The following is a 13,280-nucleotide window of genomic DNA, read 5'->3' on the forward strand; positions in this document are numbered from 1 at the left end:
CCCCCAGGTCCAAAAGAGGCTGTTCTGTTGCTCACAACGTGTGAAAACCACGTGTCTGTGCTGCTTTGCACTGTACAGAGCAGGAGCCTAACGCCAACCGTCTTGGAGGCCCTTGGCCCGCGTGGCTGGTGACCTACCAGTGAGCCCTACGCCTAATTAAGGGGATGTGGTTTTCCCTCTGCAGACAGTGCTGCATCCCGGCCATCCTGGCTGCTCAGAATGCCTCCTATCCTGTGTAGCCTAAGGAAACAGCTATTCTTTTCACCTGGGTTTTTATTTTTGTTTTGCTTTTCACGGTGTGCCGCACACGGATCTCCTTTGTTCCCACCACATGGGTCAATATTTGGAACCATTCTTCAGTTTCGTAGCCTTTCTGGAGCTTAGCTTCCTACCCCGAAGTGGAATAATGTTCCAGGCTAGTGAACTGTTTGGAAGATGTTAGGTCAAAGGCATTGTGTGAAGATATAATGGGGGGAAAGGATATAAAATTCTTTGATTTGTCCTTAAAGATTAAACTCAACAGGCATTATTGCTGAGTGTAAGAAGAGCCACAGGCTATGAAAGCCTCCAGGAAGAATAACATATTGCTCCTGTTCTCATGGATCTCACACTCTACCAGCGATTTTCAACCTTTTCCATCTCGTGGCACACGTAAACTAATTTCTAAAATTCTGCGGCACATCAAAAAATATATTTTTTGTCCATCTGACAAAAAAATAAGTATAGTTTTGATTCATTCACACCAGATGGCTATTGTTATATTGGCTGTTGTCATTATTTTATTTTATAATCTAAGGGAAAAGAGGTTAGTGTTCCTGACCAAATAGTCAGGTGTTGGAATATTTTAAAAATTCTTGCAGCGCACCAAGAATCATTGACTTAGGCAAAGCCAGTGTGAGATGAAATGTGTTCCGGCCACAAAAGGGAGGCAGAGGTGCCAGAGTTGAGAAGATGGGCTCCAGCTCTGTGGGCACCTTGGGAGGGGCCAAGTCCCCTGGTGGCCCTCACAGCAACATAACCTGTAAAAATGTGGAAAATAAGGCTTAGAGTTGTTAAGAAATGTATTCCAGAGGAAAAACAAAGTAAAAGAATACATTTTATTTATCTGGGAAGCTGCAGGAAAGAGAATGGTTTCATGGAGATGGAAATTACTCGTAAGCAGCATCCCTGAAGTTAGGTTCTTTATAAAAATATGATCTTTGGGTGTTTTGTTTGGTTTGGGTTTTTTGGCCTCATAATAATACATTCTCATACAGATGTCATTACCTGGGCAGTGAGAGAGACAAGCATATCTGTTCTTCCACAAAGAGTTACTCTCTATAATTAGGGAAATAAGGCATTTTGGAGAAGAGAAAGAAAAAGGAGTGGGAAGGAGATGTTACAGAGAACGCTAAGAAGTTGTGTTGCCTGTAGTCTTGTGATTAATAAGGGGAAGGTGTAGGACATGGTCATTTAAATAACAAATAGTCCCATAGACAAGGAAGTAGGTCTTTGCCTGCTGTATGGACTGAAAGCATTTTTTTAACCATCAATATATTATCAATTAGGTGAATAGAACCAAGCAAAGCAAATATAAATAAGACACCTTCACCTTACCCCCATCCTTATCTTGTTTCCTTCTTGATAATGAATCTTATCTACTTTTCCCCAGTCCAATTTTTTAAAAACCCCTTCCATTTGCCCTTCGTCCCCTGTAAGAGTGGACAAAGAGCCCCTCTCTGGGGCAGCAGTGAAAGGCTGAGCATCCCAGCACAGCCATTAGACAGAGGGATCCGCTGATGGGCGTTGTGTCTGCGAGAGGAGCTGTACTTCCAGCGCTGGCTACGCCCGTGGATGCAGGTCTGGGATCTAATCTGAACAATGTGTCCTGTGTCCCCATTCTTTGCAATCCTAATTCTACAGGTCAAGGAACAATCTGAGTCGGCACTTTGGCTTTCAAAAATCCATTGGCTTTGCTAGCTCAAACCAGAATTTCTGAGGAAATCTGGGCTGGAAAGAAATAGTTATTATCTGGGAACAAAAGAACCATTGCCTCTGAAATAGGAGGCAAAATAAAGAGAACACACCAAATGTGTTTCTTAGATGACGTCCATCTTATGTAGAAACAGAACAAAAGAACTTAAAACTAGGTTATAGACTGGAGGATGGGAAGGGGTGTCTAAATAAATGGCTTGGTAGTACTGGCTAAAGCTGGGACTTTTGCAAAGAATAGCTGGGTGTTAAAAATATGTCTCAGGAAGGAGAAAGTGATCAAAAAGTGTCACCATGAAATTTTAATTTGGAGCCATTGACTTAGATAAGAAAGGACATCTCTATCCTAAGAAAATTCAAATTAGATGCTAATAAGACAGTAGATACATCAGCATGTGAAGGTCATGTATCCATTCCAGAAACTAGTAGGTTTATCTATATATAATTTGTTTGACAAAGACTTATAAAGTGCCTGCTGTGCACAAAACACTGGGGTGGAGGAAAGTTAGCTTGTATAAGTTTGTAAATAATTCAAGGGAATGAATAAAAAGGAGGGATTGTGGTACAGAGAAAATAATAAGGCTGAGGATAGAGCTAGCTGACACTAAAATTGCACCTTGGAACTGTGAATTTATAGTGCCTCACACTTACATTGTAACCTGGTGTTGAGCTTGGTCGTAGCATATCCCACAGGCACTTAACAGGAGGAAAGAGGTGGGACGGAGGGTCTTCTTGTCACAGCCCCAGTGACTCTGTAAGCCCCATTAGTTCTTAATGTCACAGGCCTAATCAGGATTCCCATTCTCACTTTTTAAAAAATGTCATCCAGGTAACAAAATCAAAGGATCTCAAAATTATTTACAAAAGCTAATCACACATTGTTCTAGGAGTTAAGAAGGTGCTATTACCACAATTTTCTAAATTAGAAAACTGAAGGCTGGAAATTAAATAATTTTACCCAGGTTGAAGCAGAGATCATTTTGTAGTGACTGTCATTTCTCTGTACAAATAGGAAGAGGAGTCAGAAATAATGATTGCACCAAAATGTGATCTTCTGAAATGTTTTCCAGTGAGAAAATCTCATGGGATCATTCCTCATTGTCTTTTTTCCATCTTCTAAAGAGTTTGAATTTGCAGAGTTAACCTTTCTTTTCCTGCTGTGATAACCATCTTTCCCTTTTCAATTTATCACTTTGATGACAGCTGATCCCAGTCTAAGCTAATATTGTAACAATTTTAGATAATATTGCAGATGCACAAGGACATCCTCATATGAATCAATTAAACAAGTCACAGTAAGTTGCCATTAAAAGTGTAGCAGCTGCATCCTTGAAAACAGATGCTCTTCTGGGTCTGAATGAGTCCAATTTTGACTGATTTTAAGACCTAAACAGATTTCAGTCTGGTTAATATTAGGATGTGGAACCACTTGAGACATCCTAATGACCTACGTTGATTGCTTCTCCATGACAGTTAGTGTGTTGGTTTTCCTTGTGAGATGCTGGGTGTTTGATATGCCAGGGATTTTATGTCAGTAGAAAAGAGGAGACCACCCCCCCACACACACACAAGTCTCAGCTGCAGCAAGATGGCCTCATGAAATTAAAGTGACTTCTAAAGGCAACCCAATTTATAGGGATTGGGCTGTCGGGATTGACCGGAATCACTTTAAGCTATACTTTTGCAAGATTTTGAATAGCCAAGGAGTCCAGCTATAATGAACTGCTTCCCTATTTCCACTCTGTCCCTGGCATCTACTCAAGAAACTAAGGGGAAAGTTATAGCTGTTAATGGCAAGTCATTGCTTCTCTTTCCTGATCTTTATTCATCTGTTATTATGTGAATTATTTGTCCTGTTATGTTGGCCAATTAAATCACTTGTTCTGTTTAATTTTAAAAAATCATTCATTTTTATAAAAATTAATATAGCCAAATGTGTGTCTTAGATAAATAATACTGCCTCACTCACATTTAATTAACCAAATATGGAGGATTGAATTAAGTAGGGACAAGGCACAAGGCAAAGACATCCATCAGGAGACTGTCCCAGTAGTCCATGGAAGAGAGGGAGCTAGACCAAGAAAATCACAGTAGATATAGAAAAGACAAAAGATGTTAAGAAAACATTCGTGCAATAAAGTGGGCAGACATTAGTCTTTGTTGAGGGGAGTGAGGGAAGGAAGAGAATCGATTACTCTTATGTTTGCAGCTGAGATTCCGACATTGATATGCCACTGAGAGAGAATTTAGGATAAAGGGCAGATGGTAGAGATGGATAATGAGTTTAGTTTTGAGCTCATTGCATTTGAGATGCCTGTGGGATGTACTGGTAAAGATAGCTGGCAAACAGTTGATCAAATAAAATTTAGGAATCATCAATTCTTAGATAATAGCGAAAACCATGAAAATGGATGAGCTCACTCAGAGAGAACAGATAGAATGACAAATGAGAGCGACTGATAGAAAAAAGTCTTCGGGAACACCAGCATTTATGGGTGGGCTAAAGGAAGAATAGCCAGTGAAGGGAACTATGAAAAGAGTGTCAGAGCTGTGAAAGGAAACCCTGAAGAACAGGGTGCCATAGAGGCAAAAGAAAACAGAATTTCAAGGAGGAAATGGCCTTTCCATGTTGAATGAGATTAATACTGGGAAACGCCCAATAGAGTTGGCAATAGGCTATCATTGGTGATGATCCTCGGAATAATTATTTAACAAAGCGTCAAAGGCAGAAATCAAATTATGGCACATCAAAGACTTAGTGGGAAGCAAGACTATGGAGAAAGCAAGTGTTGAGAATTTTTTTTGAAGTCTTAATAAGAATGTGAGGTCCTCAAGAGAGGAGTAATGGAGAGTAGGAAGGACAAAGAGTCTGGGAGAGCAACATGAATTGGGGGAAGTTGCTGAGAAAGGGAAAGGAGCTGGCCAAGCACTAGGGAAGGATGAACATGTGGTATTGAAGATGCTTTTGAGCATAAAACCTAGAAAATTTTAGGGAAAGCAATCAATGCTTTAGGGTTGTTTCGCTTCCCTGTCAAAAGGTGAGCCATAGAATGAGCCATAGTTAGGTCAAGTTGCCAAAGAAAAATTTGCTTATACGCAGTGGTTCTCAGCCTTCTGGCCCTTTAAATACAGTTCCTCATGTTGTGACCCAAGCATAAAATTATTTTCATCGCTACTTCATAACTGTAATGTTGCTACTGTTATGAATCGTAATGTAAATATCTGATATGCAGGATGGTCTTAGGTGACCCCTGTGAAAGGGTCGTTCAACCGCCAAAGGGGTCGCAACCCACAGGTTGAGAACCTCTAGCTTACAGGATCATTGGCCATACGGTGACACATAGCCATCTCTAACCACTAAGCTAGGCTGGGAAGGCAGACTTCTAGATTTCCAGTCTCTAGTGGAATGAACAAAGGAAAGTTGGAAGTATCTGTTGGTTTATCTAATAAGCAGGGTTTGCCCCTGAGATCAAGATTCAGCTTCCTCATAAACCAATCAGTTTAGCATAGAAAGCCCAGCTACATTGCCATGCAGACGGTTAGCTAGGAGTCTCAGAGATGCCTGCTTTTATGCAAAGGCTATAAGAGGAACAAGCATGTTGTGAATGATCTGATGTGGCCCAGCCCCAGTGTCAGAAAAACAGCTTAAAGTGCATACCTTAATAAAATGATTGAGTGCTAATAGTTTTAAAGCCCACAATATGTGTTCTGCCGAAACGAAGCAATCCCCAAGATAAATATACACCACGGAGCCTCTAAAAGGGTGTGTGTGTGTGTGTGTGTGTGTGTGTGTGTGTGTGTGTGTAGTAACCTATCTTGACTATAATCTCCCAAACAGCAGATTCTGTCAGCCTTGCTTTTTTGCAGATTTCCATTTGACATTTAAGAGCTCATTGGTTGTTTGTGTTGTCATTGTTTGCCATTCTCAGCATTTCTTTGCTCAGTGTACTCCTTCTTGTTAAGAAAACTTCGTAAACTTCAGTGAGCCCTCAAGAATTCTCAAGCCAGCTTTTCAGTAGAACTCTGGGCATGATTTTTCATGTTGCTTTACTAAAGTGTTATCTTTTTGCTATAGATTACAGTCAAGTGAAATGTGCAGTGTGCTGCTATCTAAACTGTTTTTACCTCACTTGTTGCAAGTTTTATCTTGCCATTAAGTTACTGTACTTGTCTTTTTGGTGTGTTTTTTTAAATCCTCACCAAAGGAGTGAGGATATTTGTTCCATTGATTTTTAGAGAGAGTGGAAGGGAGGGGAGAGCAAAGGGAGACAAAGAGAAATATTGATGTGAGAGAGAGACAATGAGTGGTGTCCTCCTGTATGCCCCTCCTCCCCCGACCAGGGCTAGGGATTGAACCTGAAACCCAGGCACGTCCCCTTGACTGGGAATCAAACCTTGACCCTCCAATGCTCAGGTTGATGCTCTAACTATTCAGCAACACCAGCCATGGCTGCTTGGGGTTTTTTTAATGGCACAGTTTGGCAATGTTCGGTTGCTACACATAATGAAATTATATATTTTTATAATAAAGTAGTTGTTGTTGTTTTTTACTTTCTTGGTGGAATTTGCCCAGAATGCCTCTGATAGACTTTGGGATATTAGTACAGTAGTCTGTCCACCCTTATCTCTGGTTTTGCTTTCCATGGTTTCAGTTACCTGCAGGCAACTGCAATCCAAAAGCATTAAATAGAAAATTCCAGAAACAATTCATAAGTTTTAAAGTGCACACTGTTCTGAGTAGGATGATGAAATCTCAGCACCCTGTTCTGTCCTGCCTGGGATGTGACTCATCCCTTGGTTCAGCCAATGTATGTGCTACCCTCCCATTAGTCACTTGGTAAGTAGCCCTTACAGATCCGCTGTTGTGGTGTCACAGTGCCTGGTTCCAGTCACCCTAATTTTACTTAGTAATGGCCCCCAAACACAAGAGTAGTGGAAGATGCTGGTAATTTGGATACAAAAGAGAAGCTGTACAGTGCTTCCTTTAAGTGAAAAGGTGTATATGTATAGGAAAAAACAAGGTCTGTGTAGGGTACCATTCATGGTTTGAGGCATCTGCTGGGAGTCTTGGAACGTGTCCCCTGCCGATGAGGGGAAACCACTGTAGAACTTTGAACCTCAGACCATGAGTCCGATTTCTTCAGGATCTGATTTCTACCTCTTTTCATAGATACATAGTAGCTCTCTGCCACAGTTAGTGTCACACAGCAGAGGAATCCAGGAGCTCAAAAGCCCTAAAATGCTTTGAAATACTCCATCAGTGTTGCTTGTGGTTGCTTTCACCCCAGCTGCCAAATGAAGACCTGAAGGCAGTGATCTCTCCTGGCGATGAGAGAACATAAGTCATGCTCACAGTACAGGAGAGTGGCTCTGCCTCGCATGGAGCCTCCTGCAGATCCAGCTCTGTTCACCTTAGATGATGCCGTGGCTGGAAATAATTTTAAGTCTACTTTGCTACACTCCCTTCCTCCTATACATCAGTTCCTTTAAACAAAGTCTTTTTTTCATGTTTGCTGTGATAATTTATTAAAGTCTGGTTCCATAGGGAAGAACTATCCTTCTAAGTCTTGACTATCTCTCTGGTCCCTTCTCCGGGCTTGGCCAGAATCTAGGCATCCATGCAGCCCTGACAGTCCATAACTGTAGATGCAGATGCAGCCAGATGTTGACCCCCTACCCTGAAGGTGAACATCTCCTGGCATTTAGTCAGTAGTGCCTGGCCACATCCAAAGGACATTGCGTCCTCCCATCAGGAGAAGAATTCTCAGATGGAAAAGCAAAAATAACTGATAAATGGAAATTGGACTTCAAGATGGATAGAATTAGCTTTTAAGTAACGCGTTGCTATAATTAAGCTTCTTAACCGGGACAAATCAAATGCTAATGAATACTTACTATTTGTGTTTATTATTTATGTCAATATTGAGTGAGTTTTATGTGCTATTGGTCGAACTAGAATTAGCTTTTAAGTAATGTGTTGCTATATTAAGCTTCTTAACCGAGACAAATCAAATGCTAATGAATACTTATTATTTGTGTTTATTATTTATGCTAATATTGAGTGAGTTTTATGTGCTATTGGTCGAAGAGTTTTATCTACATTAATCTATTCAATACTCCCAACAACCTCATGCTCTAGGTACTATTATCTCCATATTATAGAAAAAGAAACAGGCCGACAGAATTTAAGTAATTACCTCTTAATTATAAGACAGTTAGTTACATTTACTAACCCTCGGTTTCCACATAGTAAGTAATGGGGACAGGACTTAGGGCTAGTCTTTGAGGCTCTAGAGAACTAAAAGATCTTTTGAATGAAATTGTGAAATTACTGTTGGCAGTCTTTGAGAGATTATGGGAAACTGGGTACATAACAGAAACCTAGACATAAACAAATATAGTTCACATTTCTGCTGCTCAGTCTTTTCCTGAAGGCAATGTCCAAGTGCTGTTGAATATTGTGTCAATTACTTGGGAAAGATATAAAAGTTAGCTTTATAAAATTTTCCAAAAAGACCTGTGTAGGACTTTTAGTTGACTGTGAGCTCTATATGAGTTCAAGTAGAACATAAAACCACGGCCCGCCCCCTGAACACCTTAGCCTTATGTGCAAGCAATGTGGCATCTACATGGAAGGAGGAGATAGCGCTCTCTAGACAGGCCAGACCCCAGTGTATTTTTTCCTTCTGCAGTATTTATTGTGTGTGGTCCTGCATTCCACATTTCAAGGGAGATACAGAATAACCGGGATGTTTTTATTGGTGAAGTATGAGAACTGTAAAGTTATTCAATTCACTTACTTACAGAATCATTAAAAAACGGGGGACGGACATTTAGCCTGGAAAAGGGAAGACTTCAAGGAAGCCAAAGGCAATGTCTCTAATACTTGACGTGCTGACACATACGAGAATGACTGCAAAGTTGGCAAGATCAGGGCAGACAGATATGACTTGATGTAGGATGGTCAGATCCTTCAGAGATTGGCTCGACTGCCTCAGAAGGTGTTGAGAGCCCTTTCACAAACATTTGTGTGGGTGTGCGACCCGAAACAACAGCCACCTGCAGATGTGTAAATGACATAAGCATAGACCACGTGGTTGGGCCAGATGACTGTTGAGGTCACTCCCAACTCTGAAGGTCTGTTTTTTGTCATTCTGCAAACAGATTCAATCATCTGGGCTTCTGTGTTTAATCAAGGACAGAAATAGTCTATCCTGTCTTGGACGTCTAATGCTGCCAACACTAGCATTAGCCAAATTGGTAAAAGCAACATGATGAACAACAAAATTACATGTCATTTCAAAACCCAGTAGGCATGTAGTGAAATGATTGGTGTTTGTCCTCCTCCCTTTCTCCAGTGCTTTCTCCTGCTCAAGATGGTCACACAAACATGGATCTGCCCCCGGTGTCGGAACAGATCATGCAGACCCTGAGTGAGCTTGCCAGATCTTTCCAGGACATGGCCGACCGCTGCCTGCTGGTGCTGCATCTGGAAGTCAGGTATGACTCGGCCACCCAGAAGACGCCAAGATTGAAACCCACCGTGGGCCATGAATCACTTGCTTTTTTTCTGGAAAATATCACCATAATTTTTTATTATCATCAGTGTGGTTCCTTTTTTACACTGGGAGTGATTTGTAGTGTTATTCGGCGACTCTGCAGTTTTTTGAGCGCATGTTGTATTGTGAACACGGTGATTCAGAGTTTGCAAGGCGTGTGATGTCAGAATGACCTGGATTTGAATGTCTATACCAGATGGCTAGTTGATCTTAAGACAGTTACATTTACTAACCCTCAGTTTCCTCATCCTAAAAATGGAAACAAGAATTCCTAACTTGTAGATGTTATAAATGACATAATTAATACAATGCCTGTTACATAGTAAGGATGCAAAATGTGATAGCTTTGTGATTATGGTGATTTTATTGTCACTGATGTTTTTACTAAAGTGCTCTGCTGATCAAGAAGGTAGTATAGAGATTCAGGAACAATAGTCCCTTCCTTCAAGATCTTAAAACCCAATAGGAGAGAGTAAGTTAAAATAATAATTCATGAAAATACTGGCCTCTTGTTTCTTCCCCTGCAGTGTAGAATATTCTGAGTACTTTGATAACTGCTGTTATTACACATATGGAAAGGCCAGGACGAAAAGACTAGGGAGCCTTTACTTGTTGATTCATTCATTTAATAAATATCCATTGAGTGCCTTCTTTGTGCCAGGTAGTGTTCTAATAGTTGGGATATAGCAATGGAAAAACACCGAAGGTCCCTACTCTCCTGGAATTACATTCTAACGGGGAAAATAGCCAATGAGTAAACAAAAAAGATGATTTCAGATAAGAGCAACAAAAACAAGGAAATGGCAAAATGGAATCGAGCAGTGGTATCCAATAGAAATATAAAATGAGCTACACGTGACCCAAATAGATAATTTAAATTTTCTACAAGTCACATTTGTAAAAAGAATATAATATATAATTGTGTAAATTATAACATATTTTATTTAACCCAGTATAACCAAAATATCATTTCAACATGAAATTAACATAAACATTATAAATGAAACATTTTGTATTTTTTTGTCCCAAGCCTTTGAAATCTGCAGATTTTACACTCATATCACATGAATGTTGGCCTCGTCACGTTCCCAGTGCTCCAGCGCCTCCCTGTGGCCAGTGCTGTCACCCTGGGCAGTGCCGGGAATGGCTGAGGTGGATGAGAAAGCGAGAGTTTTGTGTGTGTGTGTGTTTTAGATAGAATGGGCAGAGGAAATGTACCAAGGTAACAAGAAGGAGCCATCTGTACAAAGACCTAGGGGAAGGGGCTTCAGACTCTCTGAGGGAGAAACACCACAAGGTCCTGAGACAAAATCAGGCTTGGAAGAGAGAGGCATTTAGCTGGTTGTCACCCAGGGAAAAGGGGAGGAGGGGGTGGCGTGAAAGGGTAGGTAAAGGAGTGGGCTGGAGCCTGGTTATGTGGGGTCATGGAGCCTGACACATCCTAGGGTCTTACAGACCAAGTGAACAGTGCACTTTTTATTTCAGGTGCATTAAGAAGCCGTGTGAGGTTTTTAAGCAGGGGAGACATATTCATTTAGTCATCATTCATTCACTTTTTTTCAATTTTTTATAAAAATTAAATTTGTTGGGGTGACATTGGTTAATAAAATTATATAGGATCAAGAGTACATTTCTGTGATACATCACCTGTATGTTGGATTATGCATTTGCCACCCAAAGTCTAGTCTTTTTCTATCACCATGTATTTGACCCCTTTTATCCTTCAGTACCCCACCAACCCCTTCCCTCTGGTAATCACTACACCATGTTCATTTCTTACTCTCAATTTTATATCCCACGTATATTTCTCGACTTTTTCTGTCTGAGTTGTTTCACTTAGCATGTTTATGATTGGGTAAAAATATGGTACATATATACAATGGGATACTACTCAGCCATAAGAAAAAATGAAATACTGCTATTTGCAACAACATGGATGGATCTTGAGAATATCATGCTAAGCTAAATAAGTCAGACATCCATTCACATTTTTAAACGATCACTTTGGCTGTAAATGGAAAAGGAATTTCAGGGAGAGGTATGAGTGGAAGCAGAGTGACCAGTTGAAACCATTATGAGCACCAGCATGACGGAGGTGGGCGTGTGAGAATGTTGGACTTGAGACACATTGTGAAGGTTGAGCCGATAGAACTTGTGAGTAGATCAGATTGGGCGCATTGACTCGAAGCAGTGAGGGGAAAAGGACTCAAGGAGAACCACCAGCTTTGGTACCACACAGTTGTGTGGATGCCAAAGCCATTGACGGAGGTGAGAAAGACCAAAGGAGGAAAAAGGTTGAGCAAGAGGTGGAAATCAAGAATTCTATTTTGGAGATGTTTAGTTGAAGATGCTTAGTAGACATCTAGGTAGCAATGTCAAATAGGCAGTTGTATATAGACTTGAAACTTAAGGATCAGCAATCTTAGGATTAGACAGTGTATAGCAATACATTTTCTTCTAGATGACTAGGAGGCATTGTTAAAGTTGACAGAGTCTTTTTTTTTTCTTTTGGAGTCTTTACTAGATTTAGATTTTTAAATGTAAATACGATTTTGGTTCATACAACTGTTTAGACCAGTGATGGCGAACCTATGGCACGCATGTCAGAGGTGACACGCGAACTCATTTTTTTGATTGATTTTACTGCACAGTCTGAGTCACACCGTCCTGCTTTCCGGTTCTCAAGTTCATGTTAGTCTTCTCTCAACTACCTGACTAGCTGCTTCTCAGGGACAGGGACTATGCCCTAGATCAGGGATGGCGAACCTATGACACTCATTTTTTTGATTGATTTTTCTTTGTTAAATGGCATTTAAATATAAAAAATAAATATCAAAATATAAATCTTTGTTTTACTATGGTTGCAAATATCAAAAAATTTCTATATGTGACACGGCACCAGAGTTAAGTTAGGGTTTTTCAAAATGCTGACACGCCGAGCTCAGAAGGTTCACCACCACTGGTTTAGACTCTAGTTAGAACATGGATACCTTTCAGTGTGCCCAGGTAAAGCCTAAATGATAATGTCTTGGTAATGTCACTTCTTTTGTATGACACTTGCTTTTTTTATTCTCCATTATCTTGTTCAGTGAGTTACTTCTTTATTGCTTGTGAGCACCTGTGAGTGGAACAAGACAAGGAGCATCACAGATTTGGAGTCTATCTTAGCATTATTTCTGAACTTATTTCTTTTTTAAAAAAATATTTATTGTTGAGAGTATTACAGATGTCTCTCTTTTTCCCCCCTTGCCCTCCTCCATCTGGTTCCTGCCCCACCCCAGGTCTTCACCACCCTCTTGTCTGTGTCCATAGGTAATGCATTATACATATAAGATCTGTGGTTAGTCTCTTCCTGCCTCCCCTCTACCCTTCCCTCTGAGATTTGTCAGTGTGTTCCATGTTTCTGTGAAAGTCCACGGCCAGCATGGCTTTCAGGGTTCAAAGGCTTGGAGGAAGAGCTGATGCACAAATGACACACAAGACGAAATATTAATTTTGATACCGGGGGAAACCAGAGGAAAACTCGACCATAGCAGTCAAGTTCTTGCTGAGTCTCCTTCCCAACTGCTTTTATTTACTAGAATACACAATTGCCTTTTAGGAATGCAAACAGACATATCAATGGTAATGTTTAGTAAACAGTAAGATTGTCAGGTTTGGGGGGAGTTTGCTTTAGGCCATTGAGTCAGCAGCAGGTAATAAAATGTAGATATTAACCCTGTGAATATCAAAAGGAGTCCTGGTAAGCCT

At 40.5% G+C, this 13,280-nt stretch overlaps 1 protein-coding gene across 1 annotated transcript in view; it reads left to right on the forward strand.

The window, feature by feature from the left end:
• EXOC4 (exocyst complex component 4) overlaps positions 1-13,280 on the forward strand; it is a gene marked incomplete at its 5' end in the record, with an annotated part of 716,953 nt that overhangs the window by 641,248 nt on the left and 62,425 nt on the right. Inside the window, one exon of the mRNA XM_015559399.1 lies at positions 9,330-9,471. Coding sequence (XP_015414885.1) covers positions 9,330-9,471 — 142 coding nt within the window. The remainder of the gene's footprint in view (positions 1-9,329; positions 9,472-13,280) is intronic.

This window comes from Myotis davidii, unplaced genomic scaffold, assembly GCF_000327345.1.
Source record: "Myotis davidii unplaced genomic scaffold, ASM32734v1 scaffold214, whole genome shotgun sequence".
NCBI lineage: Eukaryota > Metazoa > Chordata > Mammalia > Chiroptera > Vespertilionidae > Myotis > Myotis davidii.